General features: G+C 43.8%; 2 protein-coding genes across 2 annotated transcripts; both read left to right on the top strand.

The window, feature by feature from the left end:
* On the top strand, window positions 1–16,163 carry LOC118106578 (microtubule-associated tumor suppressor candidate 2 homolog). The gene is made up of 7 exons (XM_035155246.2): window positions 1–117; window positions 4,957–6,899; window positions 7,439–7,586; window positions 8,312–8,503; window positions 13,008–13,148; window positions 14,879–14,977; window positions 15,729–16,163. Exons 2-7 carry the CDS (start codon window positions 5,196–5,198, stop codon window positions 15,965–15,967), a joined length of 2,523 nt encoding a protein of 840 aa, XP_035011137.2. The 5' UTR covers window positions 1–117; window positions 4,957–5,195; the 3' UTR covers window positions 15,968–16,163.
* A 2,196-nt stretch (window positions 16,164–18,359) lies between these two features.
* LOC118106579 (microtubule-associated tumor suppressor candidate 2-like) lies at window positions 18,360–26,635 on the top strand. Its single transcript, XM_035155249.2, has 9 exons — window positions 18,360–18,512; window positions 21,084–21,150; window positions 21,461–21,675; window positions 22,182–22,287; window positions 22,373–22,446; window positions 22,532–22,630; window positions 22,728–22,847; window positions 23,006–23,103; window positions 23,732–26,635. Exons 1-9 carry the CDS (start codon window positions 18,456–18,458, stop codon window positions 23,937–23,939), a joined length of 1,044 nt encoding a protein of 347 aa, XP_035011140.1. The 5' UTR covers window positions 18,360–18,455; the 3' UTR covers window positions 23,940–26,635.
* The last annotated feature ends 22 nt before the right edge of the window (window positions 26,636–26,657 follow it).

Here is a 26,657-nt window from a genome sequence, read left to right as displayed (position 1 = left end):
TGTTTTCCCAGGGATGCTGCTGCGGACCGGAGCCTCTTCATCTCCGCCCGGGCTGGACGCGTCCCTCCTCCCCCAGGCTCGCTGCTCTCTCAGCGGATCACCTGCGGACTGTGAACGGTAAGAAGCTCCGTTTCACACCGGAGGAGGATTTTCTTCTTCTCAATCTCCATCGCACATCAGCGCTCATTGATAATTGGATTTATTGGCACAGCTGCATCTGCAGGAGAGAGACTGCGGATCATCCTGTTATCTGAGCTTTTCTATTAACCTCCTTATTTCTAAGCCAGTTTAGGGTTTTTTCTGCAGGAGTTTCAATTATGATATATAGCTGCTGCCTATGCAGTCAAATTTAAAAAATGTGGGCTCAGCTCCCACTATAGGTGTTTGTGTATCTGCAGGTATGAGGGTCAGACCCCGGGAATCTTATAGTTAAGTGTTTCTTCACCTCTATTATTATCTCGTGTTTGTTATTCTGCAACAAAACCTGCTCTTCCTCTTTCCCCCCCCTCCTGCCTGGAATCATGTGTGTTTGCTTGGAGCCTGTGAAATGAGGAACAAGGCAGCACGAGCTGGATTAGTAACTGTGAGGTGTCAGGCTCATGCAGGTGTGACCACAGTTATTTCCAAAAAGGCCTGAGTTTTGTCATATTACACGAGGCGTGACAGTGAGGAGCATGTGAGGAGCCTCCACCACCAACAAAACCTGCATCCTCCAGCATGTGGAAGCTCGGTGATGATAATAATTGAACATAAAATGTGTTAAAATAGCATATTTGTGCATTTGCATATTACATATTTACATTTGCACGTCATGTAAATAGTTTCCTGGTATGCGTGTAGCTGTTGCTTTCACGTGCAGCCCTCACCTTCAGCTTCTTTATGTCTCAACAGCAGATGATCCTCTGTGAGGTTCAGGGTCACTGAAGCATTCAAAATCTCGCCTCCATTTTCACTCAGCCTCAATATTTCATGAGGGTTTCCAGTCTGAGCATCAAGTGAAGCTCAGTGGACAAACCAAGGCCTTGATCTTTGCTCTGCTTCCAACATAATGTGAGACCCAAACAGAAACAGCTCCTGAGGAGAAAAACAAGATGTTTGTGCAAACGCTCACACAAGCAGCAGAACGAGGACACACAGATTTCATGAGAGGCCTCGATGAAGGTCTGGGCTGCGTATCGGGAGGCAGGTGGCAGAGCGAGCTGCTGTACGGTGGGGGGATGGGGACACATGCTCGGGGAAGCATGTTGATGGGGAGAACATAAATTTCCTCAATCTCCCTTGTTGCCATTATACGGTGTCACCGCAGGAACATTATCGGCTGTTGCAGAAGCGAGAGCAAAACAAGAGAGCGAAAAACAGCCAGGCGGAAATACAAAGGGGTGGAGGTGATGGGGTGTAGAGCTGTGTGGATGGAGATTGGAAAAATGGGATGGCAGAGGAAGTGAGCATCACTTCAGTCACTCAGGACACTGCACTTTTATTTTCTCTCAGTAAAACGAGCAGCATCCTGCTGTGACACTCAGCTCTCCAGAGATCTGTGCAGAGGAAGAGGTTGAGATGAATTAAAAAAGTTTAATTATCTCTGCGACGCTTTTATTTCAGAGTGTGAAGCAGAAAATTATGAAATGTGCTGGGTCAGAAAGTCCGGATGAGATGTAGGTTGGGGCGTCTCAGATTAGTTCAGATTTGAAGGAAGAATTGTTGCATTTATATTAAAGATGTTAGTTTTAGTTTGTTGTTCTATTTGCGGTGAGTTCCATATTTAGGCCTCTTGTACTTTTATGCTCTTGATATCATCGTTATCTCTGGATTCAAACTTTACGTATACGAACAAAGTTAATAACGAGTCATATCCATCATTTCATTGCTGTGCTGATGAATGTCACATTATGAAGTTCTGCTGCGTGTGTGCTGTGGGATGAGCTGCATTGATTTTGAATCAGGATTCAATCTAAGGTGAAGGAGAAGCAATCAAGGCTGCAGCAGCAGAAACAATCCTGTTTCCAGATCACAGCCAAGACTTCATTTATACAACCTGTCATCTCTCATGTAAGAATCTTTACGAGAGCTGCGTCGGTTGTTTGGTTGCCGAGGTGGGAGTTAGTGTCTTAATCATACAGCACCGATAGGGACCTGATAGGGGGGGGGCCTGTAGGGAATCTGATTCATCGGCCTCTGTTCTGCAGTGCAGGTGCTGAGGCAGCGTTTTAGTGTGGCGTGGTCTCCTGTGCTGCAAACAGACACGTGTCTCTGGAACGTCTCTGCAGTTTTTCTGTCACATGTACTTACAGAAATCAAAGGGAAAGGAAATGTGGTGTATATTTTACATGGAGGCCTTTTGTAGCTGGTGGTATTTCAATCAGGGGAAACTTGCAGAGAAACAAAGGAGTAAGTTGGAATGAATCTCCTTCAGATATGAGGGTGACTTCTCCCCCCGAAGGCAAGACACTGGTGGTGGTGATGAAAATGGAGGATAAAGTTGTCTTGAAAGGATTTTGAACAGACCATTGACTGTTTATAAGGATGGACAACGCATGTTCACTTCCTCCCATGATCCAGAAATAAAGCCAAAATATCCGTCATATGCATTTGGGGAGGAGTCATGTTGCCCATCTTTATAAACCCATTAATGGGTTGGACGGTTGATGGGAGATGATCCAGAGTTGAGGTGTGATGCAGCGATGGAAGTGGGTCACTTTCTGCTGTATTAAACTGACAGGAGCAAGAGGAGACATTTAAAACTTTTAAACTCTGATTGCTCGAAGGTGATTGGCTCAGGGCGAGCTCGTCAGGGTGTGACTGGATGAGTCTCACTTCTTGGTGAACAAAGTATAATGAAACACAGAGACCTGACTTTAATTCAAGGTCCCAGGCCGAACTCGACACGCTGAGCTGAGTAATGACAAACTGTGACAAGGTGGGGAGTTAATGTGAAGGTGAGAAATAGCCCGAGATCAGAGAGTCTGTCAGGTTCTCTGTTCACGAGTCCGCTGAGGAAGGTCAGTGTCAGCAGCGGACATCTTTTTATTCTGTGCCTCTGGCTGAGGAGTCCACCACTGCAGTGCTCGTTCAGAATGGGCCTCCAGGCAGTGGCTGATGGTCCGACCTCTATTAACCCAGGCTGCGGGGTTTTCTGAGAGCATCATGCAAACAACTGCACAGTCGACACAGAACTTCACCTGAGCACTTCACCTGAGCACTTCACCTGAGCACTTCACCTGAGCACTGCCATGACTTAGATGTTTCCCCTCTCTGCTCTGTTAGTGTGATGTTGTAGAAATTACCATGACCGTTCAGTTTGGCCTTTTTTTTTTTGTTAAAAAAATTCAAAAAGGACCAAAATGTACTGAAGTAAAAGTACTACATTAATGTTTCTACTCACTGTAAAAGTAAGTGCTTCCTTAAAAGTATTAAAAGAAAAAGTACTTTTCCCTAATGCAACGTTCTACATCATTATGGCTTTCATTGGTGGACTGCAGGAGGCGGGGCCTAATGTTACCTGCTCGCTCTGAATTGGATCAGTGGACCACTCTTGATATTGACTACTTTTAAAAATCTGAAAACCGTCTCAGCATGTAATGCAATGCTTGATATTATATAGATAGATATTTGCTCATGTTTTTAGTGGAGTAAGAGTGAAAAGTATCTGAAAATATACAGTAATGAAGTAAATATACATTGCAACATCCCACCACTGCAGGTACCATGTGGAAAAACCTTTAAGAGCCGCTCATAGATAAATATAAAGCTCTTACTAACAGGGATGAGCAAAATGCACAAAGACCAAAACTCACTTTGAAATGTTAACATGACAAGTCAGTCCCACGTGGCGATGACACATTTAAACATTCCTATCATTTAAACTCTGACAACTTCCTCTTCCTCTGCTGTGATGCAGGGATCACGTGATGTTGAGCTAACAGCGTATTTTGTTGTTGGAGATTCCCGACACATTAAACAGCCTTTTTTTTATATTAACGCTTAAAATGCAGCTGGAACACCAGAGGGAGAAGTGAACAACCACACAGCACAGTGTGTTGTTTTCAGGCCACAGTCGCACACAAACCTCCAGAGACAAAGACAACAAATAGACGCTGCTCTTGAAGTCAAACTGGGACTGTGTATGTACTGGGATCGGTTACGTTTCATGTGTTTACAACTAGAAAACCCAGTTGCTGCAGAATTTGAATGTTCTTTTAACGACAAGCCTGCTCGTGTCCTGGAAATATGACCAGATTTAAGATGACAGAAGTACAAGGATGATATTTGAGCAGAAGCAAGCATCGTGCATTTATAAACACACGCTACATTGCTCACAGTGATATATTCCTTACACTGGAGTATCCACACATCCATTTTCTACACAGCTTATCCTTTAAAGGTCACAGGGGGCTGGAGTCGTTCCCAGTGGACATTGGGTGAGAGGCGGTACCAGGAATGATGTATATCGACATAAAGGCCCCAGAGCAACCATTCACAGCTACAGAGTCTCCAGTTGACCTAACCCCAGTGTACATGGATTCAGACTGTGGGAGGAAGCTGCAGGACCTGGAGAAAACCCACACAAACATAAGGAGAACATGCAAACTCCACACAGAAAGGCCACGGCCGAATTGGGATTCAAACCACAAACCTTCTGGCTGTCAGTGCATCTCTGTGCCGCCCTACCTTATAGAGTATATTATAGTTAAGTATAGAACTCAGTTATATGGCATTTAATACATTTCAGATTAGTTACAAGCCATTTATTTAACTTCCTTTTTCAAATTGACAAATCAGGACACAACAGAAAAGAAAACTGTTCTGTGTTGGAACCGCTGGGCTCCTTGATAACAGTTCACACTCTTAAAAGATAAATTAAAATGAATTCATTCATGTTTCCTGCACAATTTATTGTGACATATCAAAGCTCAGGTGTTGAATATGTCATGTAAACATGGTGTCTTTTCTCTACAGGATCCGGAGCCCAGATGTCATGAAGCTCCATCTTCTACATGAGGCATGATATTCAACGATCTGATTTCTGAACAACTGGAGAGAAATGTGAAAATCCCTTCCTGGCTCCTGCTGCTGTGCCACCACGACCCTTTGATGGGATGTCAGGGTGGACTGCTTCATAACTGATGCCATGAATGATTGCTTTCTTTTTCTAAAGTGCTCTCAAGGGCGCTGAAGAACTCAGAAGTGTTTCCAAAATGTGCGAGCGTGGAGAGCCCTTCAGCGGGGGGGAGCTGAGGAACAACAACCAGCGGGGCGGCGTGCTGGGCGATGGCGATGCCAACGCTAATGACATCCGGGCAGAGGACGGCGGGACTCTGTCAGGGCTGGTGAGTGGAACGGCACGGCGAGACAAAGTCGTCATCCTGGGGAAGGACACCCAGTGTGAAGACCCCGACCTGGCTGAGTTTGAGAGGCTGGAGGGTCAGGAGCTGGAGACCTACCTGGTTGGGGATGGAGAGGACTTCGTCGGGCTTGCGGAGCAGAAGACGCCTCCGGGGAAGTTGTCAGTAGCAGCGGATAATAACGGCAGGGAAGAGAGGAAGGCCTTCCTGCGTTCTGCCAGCGAGCAGGAGTCCACTGCTTCTCATGTGTCCGAGAGCAGAGAGGCCTCCAGGACTGAGTTGAGCTCTGAAACTGACGTCTTTGTGTCCTGTCAGTCCAACATTTCCAGCACTGCCACTGCCAGCAGGTCCCAGACGACAGACTCGTGGCACGTCGCCACCGGTCCTTACTCGACCACCTCAGAGGACCTGACCTCCCAGGCCTGCATCACTCTCTCCGAGCGAGGCAAGGCGGACCCCCCCTCCCTCTCCTCCAGCAAAAGCACAACACACCAGAAAGACGTGGACATTAATTTGAATTCAACGCTTCACTCGGAGGACGTTGCTTTTAAGGCACAAGTGAGAAATGGAGCCGTTGCGTGCGGGGACGCCATTGATGAGCACAGGAGGAACAATAACCAGAGAGATATAACAGAGGAAGATTGTGATCAAGGGAGAAGTAAGCACAAGGCTTTGCCAACTACAAAAAACACACATGAAGAAAGAAACAGGAAAATGGATAAAAGCACACAAGCCAACGAGGCCCCTGATGTGAGCCCATCCAAGGCTGCTACAAAGGAGAATCCGTCATCAACTACTTCCAAAGCCATAAAGAAACAGGGATCGTTTGATAACACAATGAGAAAACAAAACTCTTTCGACAGGAGTTTTAAAAAGCAGCCGTCGTTTGAGAACACTTTAAAGAAGCAGGGCTCTTTTGAGCACAGCATCCCCTCCGGCTCCTCAAGTCTGGAGCGGAGGAAGCCATGGGGAAGCCCCAGTCGAGGGGCAACACCACCGCCCTCGAAGACCACCTCCTGTTCGCCCAAGAAACGACCACCTGTTTCTCCAGCCAAGGTCCCGGGCATCAGGGCGCCGAGCTCGGAGCGCAGCGACTCCCCACAGAGAGGTTTCGGTCAAATGGTTAAGCTGCCAGGAAAGATGAGCAGTGGCATCCCCAAACCTGTCGTCCCTCCTCAGCACAAAGAACAAGAACCCAGGAGGTCTTCTTCTCCCCAGAAGCCTAAAAACGTGCGACCGAAAATCATCACCTATGTTCGGGCGAGCCCTCAAACAAAACCCCAGGTTACAGATGCCCCAAATGAAGCTTCTGCACCCCCACTGAGATCCTCCTTCTCCAGTTCACCGGCTCATAAAGCTCCGAAGGTTACTCCTCAACCTAAATCCACACCGGTGCTGTGTTCCTCCAACCTGCTGTTTGACAAGTACCGGCAGGAGATGCAGAAGGCGGGGCTTTATCCTCCAGGCGTGGCGATGACTGGGGCGAGCGGCACCAACCCCCCAAGGTTGAGCGGGAAGTCGGGAAGCTTTCACGAGGATGAGAAATATCTCCAAGAGGTGAGACTTTAATGGTTGAAGCCAAGGGACGGTAGCTTTACTTGCTTGTGCCCTTTAATCAGTTTGAAATGTTGGAATAATCCAAACGTTTGAACTTACTTAGTTTCACATATGTATGATTCAAACTCTGGAAGAAGCATTATCCTGGTTTTACATGTTCCTCAGTTTTAGAGAGAGAACCCTGATTTATTGGTTGGCCGATAAATGAGACATATTGGTATCAGAGTCTATGTTTGCCGATATGAAAACTTTCATTATGCAGAATAAACATTGCAGAAAAAGATGTGCATTTATATTTACCTTTAACATAAAAACTGTTTCTATGTATTTGGTTTTATTTATGTTTTATATATATATATATATATATATATATAATGGCTAATATTTCTGTATTGGAAATCTTTTACTGAGATGTGTATTGGCATCGGCCTCTGAAGATCTACAATGTTCAGAAGATTACATGTATGAAAGTGATTTGACCTCTCAAATGTACAAGGATTCACAATTTCTGAATCTTCTTAAAAAATCTACTTTACCAGCAGGTTTCTCACGAGGGCGGCAGCGTGTACCGGTCCCCCAGAGCCCTGAGGCCTCAGCTGGGGTTAGGGGCGGTCAGCAGGCAGCCTGCCGCCAAGACCAGAGCTCAGCAGACAGGTCAGAGGTCAGCACCCCCCCAGGACTCTGCAGGTGAGATGGTGACCTGATTAGATTTACTGTCATTTAAATCAGAGTATCAGAACACGAGGAAAATCACAAGAGCATATTTGATAGGCTTTTTATTTATATGCTTACGTTGTAAAGAAAATAATGGCTGGAACAATTTAGAAAAGAGAGGGACAGAGATTCCTCCTCCGTCTGCATCGTTGTGTATTCCGTGCACATCTCGTCCTCTGGTTGTCGAGATGCAGAGAAGTCGATTTTTGCCTCCGTTTCTTTTGCCATGACTATGGATGAGGCACCTTGGCAACTCAACTCTTTGAAGTGCAAAGCACGTGATAGCGCACACACACCACATTCTAACAACTTGCTCTGCATATTTCTACCCACTCACATTACAAATCATCACCCAGCCAGCTTCTGTGTTACAGTCTGCTGCTGTCTTACTGTATCTGTGTTCAATTTCATCACTGAATGAAGGTTGACAGAGGTTAGTTATCGGTAATAGGGAGATTAGAGATTAGTGAGATTAGTGAAAGTGACATAAATCCCTTTTTTATTCATCAGAGCAGATGCGACTCAGACTGCGACTGCAGATCCCAGCGTCAGTCTTGTAATGGAAATGTATCGCCTGCATATTTCTTTTCAAAATCGTGTATATCAGAGTAAATAACACTTTTTTATGTAAATGTGACCTTGAAACAGACGCTGTTCTCAGTGAGTCTTATATTCCTCATTTCCTCATGTACCTCCAGGAGATCACAAGAGCACAGATCCAACCCCTAAGAGTGTCCCGCTCAAACCAGGACAGTCTGGTCTCCGTCCTCCGGGCTTCTCCGCCCTGCCACCTGCCCGTCTGGCCTCCTTCGGCTTCGTCCGCAGCTCCAGTGTCTCGTCTGCGTCCAGCAACCAGTCCAACGACAGCGATCCGTGTCGACCCTCCCAGCGTGAGTCACCATCTCTCCACACATTTCGTATGAATCTGTGCTACACGGTCAACCCCCCCCCCGCCTTCAGCTTAATGTGTGACCGGGCTAAAAAAAACCTGCCTGAGACAAAAATAGACGTAAGAGAGTCTGATTAAAAGGACATTTCACACTTTTGTTGCATCACATCTTCTTGTCCTTATAAGTTCACCAGCAGTTCTGGCTGCCGCTGCTCTCCTCAGTTACTATAGTAACAGCCGCTCGTTTCTTTTCAGTTTTTTTTTTTAATTCATCGAGCAGGCGCCGAAAGCTGCTGCACCACAGAGGCTTTGAGGAAGAAACGTTAAAGTCTCCCTCCTCTCTCTCTCTCTGCTGCTTCTCCTGAGTTTGCAAACTGCAGCATTTTCCCTCTGGCGCTCGGTCCGACGCCCCCTCTCATCAACCTCCTGCAGGCTCCACTCAGAGGGATCGATGGCAGGGAAGCACAGTAGCTGAGCTGCTTAATGTCTGTGTGTGATGAGGACGTTGGAAATGTGTCGTAACAAGATAAGAAGTTGTCAGTTACGACTTGTTTTCTTATTCATTGCAGAGGACACCTTCAGTGAGTTGAGTACAGCCAGCGTTTGTGTTGCGACATGGAGCCGCAGCAGGTTCACTTGTTCAGAGTGCTGAGTCAGAACAAACAGTCTGAATGTGCTGACACAGAAAATCCTGTTTGTCCCTCCTGAATTTGTATTTCTCTGCACCGCCGACAGTGAGTGGCCACAGGCGTTCCAGGTTGTCTCATTCTTGTGAACACAATATCTCAAGAACACCTCCAGGGAACCATTTCAAATTTGGTACAAACATTTACTTTGACTCATGGATGAACTGATTTGAATTTGGCGGTCAGAGGTCAGAGGTCAAGATCATTGGTGATGTTAAAAGACATGTTTTTGGTCTTGTGAATGCAACATCTCAGGGACACCTTGAGAGAATTTCTTCATATTTGGTGAAGACTTTAACTCGGACTCAAGGATGATTCGATTTGATTGTGGTGGGTGAAGGTCAAAAGTCAAGGTCACAGTGACCACATGCTCTTGTAAGAGAATCTAAATCAGCCATCTATTCATGTTTTATAGTCCTGTGCACAAGCAGAAGTGTCTCCTCTGACTGCCCTGATTGGAGGACATGATGACGGGTTAGCTCCGTCCTCCTCTGCTCAAGTGTCCCCACATTTGTTCCACTCATCGACAGCTGACTGCTGCCTCTCGCTACTTTTACTCTCTTATCCCGAACCTGCTGGACTCAGAAAATTCTTGGAGCTGCTGGTGCAGACAGGATCCTCAGACTGGAGAGAAAGAATTAGAGGAAAGCAGCAGCTGTCTCATGCAGGGTCCTTCACACGTCTGTGACAGTCTCCCCTTCCCTATTTATAATCCTCAAAATGAAAAAAGTGGTGCTGAAAACAGAGAGTCAGGGTGTGGTATATATGACAGGATACTATGTGCAGCTGTTTCTACGCCAGCTGTTTGTATCCGCCTCTTTCTTGCCTGTGAATCTCCTCTTCAAACTTTGTTAGGGGCAGATGATGGTCTCTTTCTTCCCGCTGCAGCGTCCCCCCCTCCTGAAAGGCTCAGATGCTCACCTTACTGGGTTATTTTGTACCATTTTTAACTCAGATTCTTCAGAAAACAACCACAGCTCAAGATGATAAGCTGCCGTCGTGTAAGTGTCTGTCTGTCATTGTTTGTTTTTGCTTCTCCGTGGAGCTGTTGTTGAATTTACAAGCCAGTTGAATATATTCTGTGTTCTGCTGATGCTGAGGTTGAATAGATGGTTGACTAACACTCAGTCAGTATATCCATGACTGGCAGCCTGCATGACATGGCAGTGTTTCCCTTCAGGCTCTGGGCTCAGGCAGCTTAGCATGCAGCCCGTATGTCTCGACTGCAACCACATGTACTGGTGATGCGCCCCAGTTAAACGTGACACATGGGATCTATCTGCCCAGTTGACTCCGTGGGAGCAGACATTATGCTTGTGTGTCTGTTGTTCTGTGGAGTCGTTTGACGACAAGATTCAAGGGTTACGGTGAATCTGTTGTGTTTGGCACTTTGGCAATACACGATTTATTACCTTCGCCAAGTAAATTATGTTTTTACCTCAGTCCGTTTCTTTGTCAGGAAGATTGAGTAAAAAGTACCAACCGGATTTCAGTTTTTTTAAGGCCCTCTATGAAGTAAAATTGCCAAACATTAATTGTTTCCAGATTCTAATATTTGATCATTTATGTTTACTCACGTTTTTTTTTGGCTTTGAATTGTTGGTCGGAAAGAAAAAACTATTTCAATGTCACCTTGATCCTTATTTTCAGACGTTAGTGTAGCTGCTACTTCATATGCACTTTATAATACATATTTAAGCTCTGCGTCCCAGTTCCAAGCCAGACTTCACGGTCGTTGAAGCAGCTCAGCTTTCTCTGTGGGGTGTTATAAATGTTAAGCCTCTTTTCCTGTGGATCAGTCTCATCCCTGCAGGGAGAAAACTCTTCAAAGTGTCTGAGACGTCTCTGGTGTCTGAAAGGGACATTTATTTATTTATTTATTTTCAGTTCATCTTCTCAAGATGAAATCTGATTTAAAAACTGCGAGGTGTAACGATGTGAAGGCCTTTGAACTTCACTGTACAACAGTTTTTCACCTCACTCTTGTTCATGGTGAACCCCCCCCTGTCAGTGTGTCAGGTTTCAGAAGATTTGACTGTAGAAAGTTTGAGAAAATTAATTTAGAGGCAATTTAGAGTTCTGGTACTTTTCGTAATAAGGGTGGAAAGGAGTCAAATTCCCGTAATTAATTATTGTCCCAGTCAAACTTAGTCTAGTTAAACAGATTTTGTTGCCTGAAATAATATATTAACAAATTTCCCTTATCAGCCCAATGGTGTTCTATAGCATTGTTCTTTCTTGTCACTTCCAATTTGATAATAAAAAATAGTAGTTTTACAAAAAGAAAAACTGACAAACCATGTTATTCCTTTGATATCCTGCCTGAATGTGTCTCTTCCCAGTATTTACAGACTGTTTAATTGAGGAAAAGGTTGTTCAAATTAAGAATTTGAAAATAGAAGATGTGAGAATTGTACTTTCAGAAAGTATAATGAAGAAACACCTTATTGCAAATGCAAAACAAGATGTGTCTGTTCACTGTCCGTCCTCACTTCCTGTGAATTAGTCACCAGCCGAGTTTCGGCCTTGTTGCCTCTCACTGGTGTTCACACTGAGCACAGGATTCTTGAAGCAGGGGATGGATTTGCAGTGAACATGCAGGATAGAAACAAGCAGTGAGTCAGCCTCCGGTCGTCTCCCGCAGCCAATCGGCGTCTTTGCTCAGCCTGGATCTCTGTAAGCTGACTCTCCCAGGTGAATTCATGCTGTGAGCAGAGAGAGATACTGGGATCCCAGTGGAGCTTCCACTCAGATCCTGTCGGCACTTTGGCATCTAATCTGCATTTTTAATGCTATCTAGTAATTTTGGTTGTGTCCCTGTTCAAATGTGATACCATATCTTATATTTCCATACAACAGCTTGTTTTTAATCCTGTTTTCAGCCCCAGTTGAACCTGTTCCGCCTCAGATCAGTTTGTAATGATTTTAATGCACAAACCTGTCGTTCTTTCCTCTTTGAGCGTGTTCAGTTACCTGTCGCTGCAGATGATTGAGGAGCTGAATATTTCATGATGAGTAATTAGAGCTTCACATCAGACAGACAAAGTAAACCCAAATGCTGGATTGTCTATTTACTGGAATCCCAGAGAGACAGTTAATGATCAAATGATATGAAAGAAAACATCAGAGTGACGATACATCACAAACACAAAGATCCTCCAGTTCTGTGTTCTCAGTGTTTTTATGTTGGACGGCTCCTCGCTACAGTCTCAGTTCATCTATGAATCAAAGCATTTTTCTATTCACAGAAAGCTTGAGGCGTAAAAACAGCTGTTATGAATAATTAAGATGTTTGCCGCAACTTGCTTTCTTCTGTCCCTGTGAATTTCTGCAGTTTAGAGAAAGAAAATAAAATACTCTCCAGGGAAAAATAGAAAGATTGTGATCTGCTGATACTTCGTCCTAGAAATATAAAAGGAAAACACAATGGCGAATAAATATCACTGACCTGTAAAGAACTCTTTATCCTGTAATTCTTTATCCTGTAGGTCAGTGAGAGTAGATTTACAGCACTCGACAAATGATGCTTTCTAAGTTTTATAATATTGTTGTATGAAAACTGATAATTAAACACACCAAGAGAGGCTAATGATTCCAAATTTTAAATGTCTTGCAACTCATTCCATTATCAGGTGCATGAAAGCAAAAGGCAAATTTACGTATTAAGTATGAAATGTGTTGTGCAGTGTCTCTTTTATATGATTCATGCCTTTGGAATTTTGCAGCTAAGTGTTGCCCAATACTTGTATTTCAATTAAAATGTGAATCATTCAAACGAAAAGAAGATCTACATCTTGTTTCCTTTCTCCTGTTCTGCAGATCCCAGCAGTGGCAGCGATGACACACTGTCACACAAACAAACCCCCGGTGAAGCTTCACATGGTCCGAGCCGTCCGCATCCTCCCAACGCCCCCAGCCTCCAGCGCCGCTCTCTTCCCCCGCAGCGCTCCTCACCAATGGGTACGTCCCCCACGACTCATGAATGTCTGTGTGTGTGTGTGGTGTTGGGTGTGTATCTGCTGAAACGACATACTTATTCTGTAGCTGCTCCCACAAGGTCAAGGTCGTTGTTCCTGGTGATCAAATGACACCTAGATGGGATGTGTGCTCGGAGAGGCTCGGAGGCGTCGGCACCAACGCAACAACTCACATGTTGGTTTTCATTCCTCTGCAAACTGACATCATCACTGAGTTGCATAAGAAACACAAAGACAGTTGGTCTGTGGAGTAGTTTACACAGGCTGGTTTACTGTGTGTTAGGGGACATACATTCTGAGATGAGATTGTTCTACATGGTTCAGAATTAGACGCAGAAATAGATGAATTAATGGATTTATATATTTTTTTATAGTGTGGCTTGTATACATTTAGTTTGTTTAAATGGCTTGGTTGACATTCCTCACATCAGTGTTTCAATGAAGAAGAACTAGAACATATAAATGAAATATGATGTATATAGTTCTCAGAGAAAAAAGTCACCAAGCAGAGTAAATACCATATTTTCTCGATATAAAATAGCTCAAAGGAAATCACAAGTAAATACTGTTTATGAATTTAATAATTATGTCCATGAGTGTTACTCTAAGTTGCCTCTGTGAGTTGGGTCTTGTGAGGAAACTCCCTGCAGGTGCTTATGTAAAGTTTGTTGGTATATGTAAAGTCTTCATTTAACTCACGGAGCTAAACTGACTGAACCGGAATCATCAACCAAATCAGTTTTCCCGCGGTAACGAAAGAACGAAGCCTCAAAAAGTTGAGCGGGATGGAAAAGAAGTCGGACGAGGTAGGGAACAGGGAAGAGCTCCGGGTGGTGTGAGACTTTAAAAGACAAACATAACAAAACCTGCAATTCCACTGAATTCCTTCTGACTCAGGACAGGCTGCAGGCAGAAAGGAAAATAACACACTGCGCTCCCGTCACCTGACGAGATAAAAGACACACGCAAGTCACCACTTGTCCCACCTGGTGCTTAAAAGACAGTTAAAGTATCTACATGTGGGACAGACAGAGACTGCCCAGATCCCAGAACCACTCCACTGCTTAACATCCATTTCACAGAGATAAATAATTAACCTGAAAACGAATCAGGCTGCCTCTTAACTGTTGCTCAGTGTTGCATCACATCAGTGATACTGTTCCCTGTGATATATATAAAATATTCTCCCTCTCTGCTTTGTTGGTTGAACCTTGTTGCCTGTTTTGGCAATTTTTGCTTCAATGTGGAAAATCAACACCATCTAGTGGTCACAGGGGGTATTTCTGTGTAGGGCCCCTGTTTCAGCCTCGGCTTCCTGCAGCAGAGCAGTTACGCCACCTGGAGGTCACTGAACAACACTGTACCTCACGTGTAGTTTATACCAGCAGTCAATCATTTTTATGACGTCCACGAGATTGTTTTCCTGGTGAAAATCCAAGACATAATAAAACTACAGAGGTATAATCACCAAAATGAAAGTGATCAATTCATTAAAGAAATGCTTATTTTATTGTTATTTTATGGAGCCTAGTGCTGCTTCATTAATACTGATGCATTCATGAGTTTTAATGTAGCTGATCAATACGAAGCAAATATATATATATATATATAAATAATATTTATATGTAAAATCTCAGTTTCCAAATAAATTGTTAAGTGAAAGAATAAAAATAACAGTTATTTTTCTAACCTGTTTGTTTCTTTACTCCACAGCCTCTAGGAGAGAGGTGCCGAAGGACACGGACGCTGTGATGTCACCGAAGTCGTCCCCTAAAAGACTTGCAGTGGTTTCACCCAAACCTCAGTCACCTGGTGAGTCTGACAGAACATTAAACTGCTCTGTGTGTGTGTGTGTGTGGTGTGAGGTGTGGGCGTGGGTGTGTCATAGTACGCAGTAGTCAATAGTGTATCACCCTCAGCTGCCACTGCATCTTTAAAATTTCCCATCTCTCTCTCTCTCTCGCTCCACACTGCATTACAAGGCCAGCCTGCTGTTGCCATAGCAACAGGCTGCAGTAGCTCTAACGCCTGCGTGGCTCCTTCAGTGGAAATCCAGCTGGGTCAGATTACCACAATACAAGTCAGCATTTTATCTGTTTCTCAGAAAGCAGCCGGACACAAGAACCACGAGAAAAAACTAAACTGTCAACAGTTAATAACCAACCAGGCAGTCAGCAATTCATTTGTTTGTGTATGTGTGTGTGTGCGATGGATGAGATGATAGGTTCTTATTGTCGTTTTGCTTCCGCAACAGTGGAAAGCAGAAAATATATTCAATTTAATATAAAACAATTCAATAGCAGGGTGTCCCAGACATTTTTAAATTTCTTTATCAATTTATCAATTATTAAAATGATTGTTGCCTGGTGTGTTTCTACACACTTTAAAATCTTCACAGTTTTTACAAAATGTGTTATCAAATCTTATATACTGTACACGATAAAGTTCAAACAAAAGGTCCACTTGTTCATGGGAGTTTATTTATTTAAAAACCTTTCTCAAAGTCTCATATTCATGAAATCATTAAAGTATATTGTATTGATCCCTCGGCTCTGTCCCTCAGCTCGTGGGCAGACGGCAGCGGTTCATGGTTCGGTTCGGACCGACAGGGCCCAGGAGCTGGACCGGGCTCTGATCCAGCAGCTGCGTGAGCGCTGCGAGCAGCAGGCGCTGCAGCTGCTGAGCCTCCAGGCCCAGTTGAAGAAGGCCTCCCTGTGCCTGGACGTTTTCAGCATCACTACCCAGCACTTCTGTCAAAAGGTAGGACGCTGCAGGAGACTGGGACCTGAACAAGAACCTTAAAGAGTCAGAATCAGAAAAACTGATATTGATCCACAGGAAAATAGGGTTTCATTACAGTTTCTCTAACCAAGTTTAGAGATATGTGCACACCTAGAGAAGATCAATATAAAATATGAATAAGAAGTACAGTATGTGAGGTATATATACTTCATTCATTGTGCATTATAGTGCATTATACTACACATACATATACATAATACATGTAGAAAGAAACATTTCCGTGCATGACAAAGTTGGACGTCCTGCAGGAATGAATTTTCTGTCCTTACTCGTAAAAGCATTATTGTCTCACAACAACACAAATTGATATATTGAATGTAAATTTGTTTTGATTGAAATATTGTCTGTCCGTCTCAAACAAGATTCTTATCTCTGCAAGCAATTTTTTATATGAGACTCACAGAAGAGAAAGACTCGGATCATATTTAATCTCACCGTTGATTCATTTTGCTGATAAAACACATTCCTGCTTTGAAAACACAAGAACACCTGCAGCTGGCTTCAGAATCCGACTACAAAGTGTGATGTCTTCACAAGCACCACTGACACCTGTAGCATCCGGCGTCTGTTGTCAGCGTCGGTTTGTCTACAAAGGCTTTAAAAACCTGACTTCTGTTCCTCTTTGAATACATTGGAAATAAGTGTGAAGCAGCAGGTTTTTGTCAGTGAGGAAAAAAATACAAACGATTTCCACAGGCTTTTCCAGTTGTTTTGTTTACTGTAGTTTGGCTTTTTCTACATTAAAGTGCACAGTACATGGACAGATGTGTGACTGAGCTGGATGGTGAAACTCACCTTGTAGAAGACTCAGTGTGGCCGAGTGTGTTCTGCGTCTCCGAAGTGGATCCAGTGCTTATTTCTCGTCCTCTCCTGCTCCTCTGCTTCCATTTCATCCCTTTTTCCCGGCCACGCCCACAGCCTCTGCTCTCCAGTGGGAGATGATTAATCAGATCAGAGCGGCCTGAGCCTGAGCCTCTGCTTTTAGTGATCGAACATGGAACATCCGCTTAAGGTCTGATGGGTGGAAGATCTTAAAATACATGAATCTGAGATACATCTGCCACTTATATCTATTTTGGGATATGACTCCACCTTGAAATCTGTCTTTTAATTTGGTTTTTAATCAGTTCTATTGAATAAGTAGCAATATTTACGTGATTGTTAAGTAAATTAGCATTGAGTCTGATAACCAGCCTGAAAGATTTGTTCTGTTATAATGTTTTGTCTATTTTTGATTAAATTAAATATTTTATTATTGGCCAAGATATGATATTTTGGCTGTAGATAGATGGATGGATGGATGGATAGATAGATAGATGGATGGATAGATAGATGGATGGGTGGATAGATAATAGATAGATGGATGGATGGATGGATGGATGGATGGATGGATGGATGGATGGATGGATGGATAGATAGATAGATAGAGAGAGAGAGAGAGAGAGAGAGAGAGAGAGAGAGAGAGAGAGAGAGAGAGAGAGAGAGACTGATGGATGGATGGATGGATGGATGGATGGATGGATGGATGGATAGATAGATAGATAGATAGAGAGAGAGAGAGAGAGAGAGAGAGAGAGAGAGAGAGAGAGAGACAGACAGAGACAGACAGACAGACAGACAGACAGACAGACAGACAGACAGATAGACAGATAGATAGATAGATAGATAGTTTTATATATTAATTGTTCTATTGAGCAGCTACATTTTCCCCAAGAAACCTTACATCCATTGCTGCGTTATTCCTTCGGTCAGATCTTTTCCCGCTGTCTGGTGCGTGAAGCTTTTCACAGAAACAGAGAAAAAAGTAGTTTTCTTTTGCATGAGAACATTTAAATTGTTTTAATTGAGTTATTTTGGGCAGCTAGATTTTTTGCAAGAAACTTTAACATCCAACGCTGCAATTTGGACGTTATTCCTCCAGTCAGATCCATCCAGGATACGTTATCTTCTATGAAGCGTATGTGGGGGTTGATATGTTCTGAAACGTCTGATGCATTCAGCTATTTTCCCTGAGCTCAGTATCAGAGCTGATGATTGGCCACTTATTGATAATCTCCCTCCCCCGTCTTCTTCTGCTCCACTCTTCTTGTTTTTTTTTCTCAAAGATGCAACAGACCACACATTCACATGCATGTATCTGTGTGTGTGTGTGTGTGTGTGTGTGTGTGTGTGTGTGTGTGTGTGTGTGTGTGTGTGTGTGTGTGTGTGTGTGTGTGTGTGTGGTGCTCCCTGGCTGTGAGTATGATACAGGGCGGGGGTTTCAGGGGTGGGCAGGCAGAGCTGGGCTTGGGCTGGCAGTCTTTGTTCTCGCAGGGATAAACGCAAACCAGGAAACAAGGTGAGGCTTCAGTCTTCCCCTCTCTCCTCCCCTCTCCATCCTTTCGCCTGGTTCCCTCCCCCCCTCTCTCTTTCTCTCGCTCTGTATTTTCTCTCCTGCCTCCCCCGTGCAAGCAGCCGGCTCAGGGATGCTGCTGTCTCCTTGCCTAGTATGGGCCATTGCTGCTGTAGGCTCCATCTCCTCCCTCTGCGCTGTCTGGAGCAAACGGTAAAAGGCAGTATATTATGCAGGCGGCACAGAGGATTCCTTTAAGTATGTGTGTTTGTTGGCATGGCGAGGGGGAGGGGGAGGGGGGGGCTGACTGTCTGTGTTCATGTATGTGTTATGTTGGAGCCGGTGCAGAGGATGAATGTGTGCCGGATTGTGCTGAGTCAAAGCCGGATTGTCAGTCGCACTGTCCCTCTTTCTTTCCTCTGACAGTTTGCAGGGACATTACATAACAAGCTGCTGTATTCCTGTCCTCTTTTCTCTGTATCGATCGCATGGTTGCATTTGATGGATCGTAGGGGGGAGAAACTCTCGTCCTCGTGTTTACCCGACGGAACTGGATTTCTCAGCTACCAGAAATCACGTGTGCAATTTTCCTGTGCAGCATTCGTGCTGTGCAGCTGCAGCTTCCTGTGCGTTCACTGGAGTCTCCTCAGGATGAAAACAAAACCAGTGACGGCACATCGGAGGGATGTTATGGTCCCACTGAAGCTGGACTGTTTGCGTGGGTGCAGACTTAAGAGCAGTTAATTAAGTCATTACAGTTTTTGAGCAGCCGTACTGTAAAGATGCATGTAAATTCTGCAGCGCTGGAGCGATTAGTCAGAAGATGTAAAGAGATGAATATAAATATGTTATAATCCAGTGGTTGTTTGTTATTTAGCTGCTTCCAGCCTCTTAAACGTGAGGATTATCCTCGTCAAGGAGGTTATTTGTTTAACTGCAAGATTATGTAAAAACCTTTGAATGGATTACTTGAAACTTGGCCAGGGAAGAACCAATTAGATTTTGGTGCAGATCCAGATCAGGGGACAGATCCAGGATTCAGACTCAGGACATTTTGTCTCTTTTTCCAGGGAATGATAAAAGGATCTTGATGAAAACAATCAGGCATACTTTGGAAACTGATGTGTGTGCAATTTGGTGCAGCTTGATTGAACTGAGATATGCTTTTTTACTTCTTTGTTAATTGGTTATCATTAGGTTTTCTTTTCTCATGCTGCCAACTCAGACAACAAATATAATCAACAGTGAAATCAATGATGGGATCAGTCGTTGGAAATGGCTGAATAGTGAAATCAGAATGCGTGTCACACTCACACACGACTCCCGGGGATCAGAGTCGGGGGATGATGGGTGGGAGCAGAGGCGGAGCTCAGGAGTGAGGAGGAGTGAAATGAAAAAAACAAGCCGCTGACCCTCCTTCATCCCTAATGAGGTCACCGGCGTCTCTCCCCTGACGACTGCGTGCAGCAAGTAGAACCTCTTAGAGGATGACATCACTCGCTGCCGAGACATACTGTAACTGCACACTGTCTCATGCATATTTCACCTGCTCCCGTCTGTCTCTCTCCTCCCTTCGCCCTTTCTCGCAAAAAACGCTGCTTGGTGATCTGCGCCTCATCATCTCGTCACAGCGTGCGTGGCCATCTTGCTGCGTGTTTGAAGGAGTGATCAATAGTCATTTAGTCACCCTCTGTGAGTGATGTCACATCACGAGGATACTGGAGACTCCGTCGAGCTCAGTGTGAAGACCTCATCAAAGTGGATGTAAAGATGTCGTTGACTCCTCTATGCTGCTGTCGAGCCTTTCACCCCCGGAGCCATTAAGACCCTTGGCTTTTACGATCCACATTAAAATTATACACTGGTGTCAAATGTGACGCAGGACGTTTTTTTCTATAATTATGTTGCTGCCACGTCTGTTCTTTGATTCACTGTGAGCTCCACACATCGTCCTGAGACCAGAGCTGTGACCTCTGACCTTTAGTCCAGCGTCTTGTTAGCAATTTATCAGGCAGCGTTTCATTTGTCTTGTTTATCAGTGAGTCGTGGCCTCAGCCAATCACACGTCAATGCATCTCGGAGCAGAGGCGGCTGGAATAGCGCATTGAAAGTGCTGGTTCGAGAGAGGGACAGTTTGGTTAGTGGTTAACGCTCATTACACAGGCTATAGTTCAAACAGGTCGTAAATTAGCTTCTACAAGACATGACAAGATAATCAGGCTGCTTTATATAACAGTATTTACGTGCTGCATGTGGTGGAACAACATTTCGGTGGAGGAAGCTGCAAATAAAATGAATGTTAATGGAGCAGGAACATCATTTTGGTCTGTAATCCTCTCATCTGCAGTGACCACGATGTCAGTTTCTAGGTTTAAACTCAGGGAGATGTATTCTTAATTAATATGCATGATACCAATAACAAGAGGCAATGCACAGAAAGAGAGAGAGGAGCTCAATTTGTATGGATACCACGACTAATACATAGTTAATGTTTCATGGAGCCTTGATTAAATTCATCCATTAACCTTCACAAGGGCAGAGATTTGCATTAGATTGTGTACACAACATTTTTAACTGACTGATCAACATCAAACAATAGAAAAAATATATATATAAAAAGTATCATATCATTAATTTCAACCCTATCGTCTATTCCTGTGTCAGTTTGAATTCGTGCCACAACCTTCACATTAACTCCACTTACACGGTTCACTGCTGTACTGTAAGTGTAAGAAATCCTCACGCTCCAGAAGTGCTCACGGTTTTTATGTGTTTGCCTTTCAGAGTGAACGTGCCATTGTGAAAGAGAGGGAACTGTCCCAGGAGCTTGCCAGAATCAGGGATGAAGTGGGTAAGTGGGGAGGGAAGGCGGTGAGTCGCTCCCTGCTCACAGCTTGTTATGTATTATACAGTACACTGCTATAAGTGACCCCCGGGGAACCCGCTCTGCTGCTGGATGTAGTCGAAAAGAAAAACACCATGTTCTAATGATGCTCAGTTTGCTGTATTTAGAATTTTACAACAAACTGACACCTGCAAAATTCAGAAATGTGTTTCTATCCAACATCATTCAAATTAAAGGACAGATATGACAACTGGTAAATTAACTCGGTGCATTGTCTTTGCTTCTTTTTTGGTTTGTGTTTGACCCTAATTTCCAGCTTTCAGTGTCGCACACTGGGAGCAACTGCAGCAGGAGAAGGAGGAACTGGAGCGTCGCTTCGAGGCTGAGCTGCAGGGATTGCGGGCTCAGCAGCAGAGGGAGCTGGGAGCGCTGGAGGAGCGGCTGAAGGCGCAGCACATTGCCGAGGACCGGAGTCTGAAGGCCCTACAGCGGGATGAGCTGGACGACCTACGGATCCAACAGCAAGAGCAGGTTCGTGTGTGTGTGCATGTTATGATCATAGAAAGGGAAGTAGATACAGAAGTGCCTGTATTCTGACCAGCAGAGGGCGACTCCATTGATTCTATAGTAGTCTAAAATGACTCTACTCCTCTTTATGGTTTCAATCGTTGTTTTTACGTCTTTTTTCATTACAGCATGATGTTCATTTTGTAAATTATGGTCCCTTTCAAAATCGCATAAATGCCCAGTATGCGTTGGCGTGTTGATACCGTGTGATTGACAGCTAGTACCAAGGGGAGCAGGCTGTAGGTTGCAGGTGTAGGTGGACGTGCAGTGTCCTCAAGCTCTCTATACCTGGGTTCCCCCTTCAGGTGGGATGCATAACTCACTGTTGTAAATAGGAGTTGTGGGTTTAGCCTCCCCGTGCATTTTTTGACCATCTGACAGAGAAGAAACCGGCGACCTCGGAAGCAGAGTTGTCATAGCATTTGTAAAAACTAGCAAGTGTTGCTTTAAACATCTACATCTTGACCCAGATTGAGGAGATGAGTGAGAACCACGAGGCGTCCCTGGTGGAGATGGAGACGGCTCACAACGACACGCTGACCACTCTGCAGGAGGAGCATGCCAGGACCGTGAAGAGTAAGAAGCAAACTGAAAACCTGCAGTTGTCCTGCTGCTGACTCACAGGTTCAGAGAGGTGATGACATGTCATTTCTTCTGTTAGATCTGAAGATGGCCCATGAACAGCAGAGGAAGTCTCTGGATGAAGATTTTCAGAAGATCAGACTATCGCTGCAGGTCAACACCTCTCTTTTGACAAAGTATCTGTTTTAACAGGACACATTTTAAGTTTGGTGACGGCAACATATCGTGTGTTCAACAGGATCAGGTGGACACGCTGACGTTTCAGAATCGCAGCCTCAGGGACCGAGCCAAGCGCTTTGAGGAAGCTCTTCGCAAGAGCACAGATGAGCAGATAGTGGTAACGGCTCCGTGATGCTTCACAGGAACAAGTGATGTTATTCTTGACGTTTTAAAGCCTGGCGGTCAACTTCACTGTTGTTGTCTTCTCTTGTCAGGACGCTTTGGCTCCTTACAAACACATTGAGGAGGACCTGAAGAGTCTCAAAGACGTTCTGGAGATGAAGAATCAACAAATTCATCAGCAGGACCTGAAGATAACAGAGCTGGAGATAATAGTAGGCTTCAAATTTCTGTTTTTGTCTGGTTGGTCAAATTCCAATAGCTATAGTCCATACACGTAAGGTATGGACGGTTAAAATGACAAATATAACTATTTCTCTTTTTATTTAAAGAATTTAATGTTGTGCACCCTCCGTCGTTTGTTTTTGAGCAGGCTGAAAAGAATGTATACCTGGAGGAGAGAGTGCAGGTGTTGCAGCAGCAGAACGAAGACCTGAAGGAACGAATAGACAAGAACCTGGTTGTGTCCAGGTCAGTTCAAAAGCCTCAGTGATGAGGCGGCAAAACATTTTTTACAACGTCACCTTGTGATTTTTATGCTTCTGCACCAGAGACAGCCAGTGGCCAGGGCCTTTGTGTTTTCAGGTTGTCCGTCCGTCCAATAAACTGAATATCTCAACACCTCAAGGGAATTTCTTCAAATTTGGTACAAACACTGATTTGATATTGACTGTGGGGTCAAAGGTTAAGGTCATGGTGACCTCATGTTCTTATGAACGTGATATGTCACCAACACCCGCAGGGAATTACGTTACATCTGTCGCACACATTCACATGGACTCAAGAATTTAGCCTCTTGAACATGATATCACAAGTCTGCCTTTAGGGAATTTCTTCAAATTTTTGTGGACTGAAACTGCACTGGCTGGCGGAGGCATACAATTGTAGGACAGTATTTCTAGTTCTGGGTATATAACTTATATTTGTACAGTAGAGTTTAGCCTTAAAGTCAAGAACCAAAAGTTATATTGTTTGTCTATTAAGAGCAGTTATAGGCAAATACAGCAGTAAGGAAAATAAATCTCTGGGACATTTAGGGATTATAATTTCTTACCTGGCATTTACGCTGTAACTTTTCCACATCGCTCTTCTTCCTCAGACAACTCTCTGAGGATAACGCCAACCTGCAGGTCAACGTGGAGAAGGAGAGCAACGAGAAGAAGCGGCTGAGTCGCAACAACGAGGAGCTGCTGTGGCGTCTCCAGACGGGAGAGCTGAGCCCTCGCATGTCCCCCAGCTCCTCCCCCATCCACCGACCCTCCCCTGGACCGGGCTCCCCTGGCCGCCCACACTCCTACCATCAATGACACTCTTCACACTCTTTGCTGAATGTTCCTCTGGGTAAAGGAAAGGAGGCCTCTCACCCTCGTGATGCATTTCCACAGACAAACCCAAGGAATTTTAACTTTTGAACTAAATAATTGTATCAAAGCTCAAAGCCTCTTGCCTCTTCTTTTTCTATTCAACACAAATCTCCCACCAAGCAGAACGCGCTGCGATACTGCGGCGGATGAAAGACCTGATCATCGTCAGAGAGCAGGAACAGACTCACAGTGCCTCATTTCCATGTTTTGGCCTCCATCTGCAATCTCCACCTTCTCCTCCAGCGCTCAGGACGATGGATGTACGGCACAAAGCAAACGTCGAAAGTGCAGAACAGTGAACACAAGAAGCGCCTTTCCTGTCCAGTCTCTTTCCACCAGCAGCGGCACAGGCAACACTTTGAGGGAAATCACAAACCTAAGTGTGGATTCCTCTGTGGGACATGACAAAGCTTTCATGTATCAGGATTAGACTGACTATTATGACTGACTCTCAAGCCATCCAGCCTCAATCGTCCGTCCCATGTTTTCCTTCAACGACCAGATGTCAGCGCTGACCTGAAATGTACGACAACATAACAACTCATCATCGTCCATTGATCTGCCAAAATGTTTTAGCTATGGTATTGATTTTAATTTATTTAAAATAATGTACATGTGTTGATTTCTTTTAAAGCATGTTCTGTCTTCCGGTTATAATGAACTTTATTTTTGGATCACTGACGGTGTGTGAAATGGAGCGGACGAGAGAACGGGTGAAACAAGTTACCTCTTGTAACCTGGAGCAGGATTAAGTCAAATGAAACCAAGGTCAAACAGTCGGCTCAGATTGGATCTCACTTCCCCGCCCCTTTATGCAATTAAACACGTACGCTCGCAAAGATGTAATGCAATGACAGGAAGCAGCGAGGAGAAGATAAGGAAATCAAAATAACACGACGCAGATTTATTTTCCAAGCCAAAATCGAATAACTTCTTTCTGGGCCCATTTCTCATCCTTCCACCAAGTTTTGTGGAAATCTGTTCTGTAGTTTTTCGGTAATCCTTCTAAGAAACAGACAAATAAATGGACAGGGGTGAAAACAAAAGCGCAGGATAAGAAATCGCCAAAGACGGAATCACTCACACAGTCGTCCATCATGTGTAACGGCTTCAGATTCATCCTTGTACGGTGCAGACATCAAACAGTATTTACCTGAACACGTGTGATTCCCACAGCTGTTCATCGTGCTGCATTGATTCACTTTGAGATATGTTCTCTTGTTCTTTCTTTGAATGTTCCTTATCTCGGTATCGTTTTTGGTTTCTGTTTCACTCGTGTTTTCTCTGCAGAAAAACCTTGAGAAGAAATATGATGTGAAAAACATCAGAGCCCGACCGATATGGATGTTTGGGTCCTATATCCATATTAGGAAGTAAACCTTTTCCAATACCGATATATGGGTCTATATTTATATATTTAAAAAGAAAAATTGTCAATGACTCCTATGATGTTGTTATCAAACTCTAATGACAAAGAAATGTAAGTGAGGCTTGACATTTTAACAGTTTGACCAAAAACTTTATTATAAATAAGTAAAAACAAAACACAAATACAACCAAATATATTGAACTTGAAAAAATAATATTGACTATAAACAAATGTACTGATGTGAAATATAACATAAATGCGCATAATTTATTCTGTAAAATAAAGTTTTTATTTCAACAAACACAAACGCTAACAACTTTTATCAGCCGTCCGATAATATCAGTCGGGCTCGGACGTGTTTCTTCTCTCGATTTTCATCTATTTACTTTCGAGGGATGAAAAAAAATCCTAAATTTGCTGCAAGCTGTTACCTCATGTCTCATTGTAGAGAATCTCAGGTGTTGAGAAATATGAATCATCAAAAGGGAGACAACTGCCATAACCTTTATTTGTTTTACAGTAATCGGACTATTTTAGTTTTCCTTCATGCTGATGTTTACATAACCACACAGTTCACTGTCTGTTTTGCAGAATGTGGAAGAATATATATAACAGTGAAGTCAGCAAATATAAAAGTAGTTTGAAGAAGCATTGCTGTACATGATATTAACATGATTTAATAATCAGATCCCCGTGCATAATATAAAATAGGAAAATCTGCTCTGGTAAGACTTTGGCTGTAGGTGAGTTGTATTTGCTGTCGGGACAAGTCGCTGGGGGGTTTCTCTGTGTAGCGACAGGAAGTGGAAATGATGCTTCTCTCCGTCAGGTGCTCAGATTGCACCGCTCGCCTCTGTGTCCCATGGACACGACGTTGTGCTAATTTACTGAATGTTTGTTCCGCACTGAAACAAGAGGTTTTTGTTTACAGTTTACATCCTGTGTACTGTACGTGCGGATGTCGGTACTTCTGTTGATTGTTTACAGGACTTCTGTTGTAAAGATTGTATTCAGTATTTCAGAAACGCTCTGAATGAGTTTTTAAGAAAGCATGTCTTTATAAGGGTGTTGTGCATTTCATCTGATTTTATTTTTTTTGGTACATTTCTTGTGCATTTCATATATTTATTTATTTATTTATTTATTCGTCCTCCTCCAGAACTGCACCTGTAGCTTAGCTGGTGAAAATATTGTTGTCAGTGATGAGACACTAACATCTACACTGTATATGTTGCACTTTGTATTTAAGTATTAAACCACAATAAGAAAACAAGTGTGCAAAAGTGAGATTT

The sequence above is a fragment of the Hippoglossus stenolepis genome, chromosome 4 (assembly GCF_022539355.2).
Source record: "Hippoglossus stenolepis isolate QCI-W04-F060 chromosome 4, HSTE1.2, whole genome shotgun sequence".
NCBI lineage: Eukaryota > Metazoa > Chordata > Actinopteri > Pleuronectiformes > Pleuronectidae > Hippoglossus > Hippoglossus stenolepis.
Note: the sequence above shows the minus strand (reverse complement) of the source record. Positions and strands in the feature narration are given on the sequence as shown.

Bases quoted from the DNA above. Each gene is read 5' to 3' on its own strand.
- LOC118106579 (XM_035155249.2), top strand. From the start codon at position 18,456: ATGGGCCATTGCTGCTGTAGGCTCCATCTCCTCCCTCTGCGCTGTCTG. The intron at 22,447-22,531 runs GTCAACACCTCT...TGTGTTCAACAG, and splicing joins AGATCAGACTATCGCTGCAG to GATCAGGTGGACACGCTGAC. The intron at 23,104-23,731 runs GTCAGTTCAAAA...CTTCTTCCTCAG, and splicing joins AAGAACCTGGTTGTGTCCAG to ACAACTCTCTGAGGATAACG.
- LOC118106578 (XM_035155246.2), top strand. From the start codon at position 5,196: ATGTGCGAGCGTGGAGAGCCCTTCAGCGGGGGGGAGCTGAGGAACAAC. The intron at 6,900-7,438 runs GTGAGACTTTAA...CTACTTTACCAG, and splicing joins ATGAGAAATATCTCCAAGAG to CAGGTTTCTCACGAGGGCGG. The intron at 8,504-13,007 runs GTGAGTCACCAT...CCTGTTCTGCAG, and splicing joins TCCGTGTCGACCCTCCCAGC to ATCCCAGCAGTGGCAGCGAT.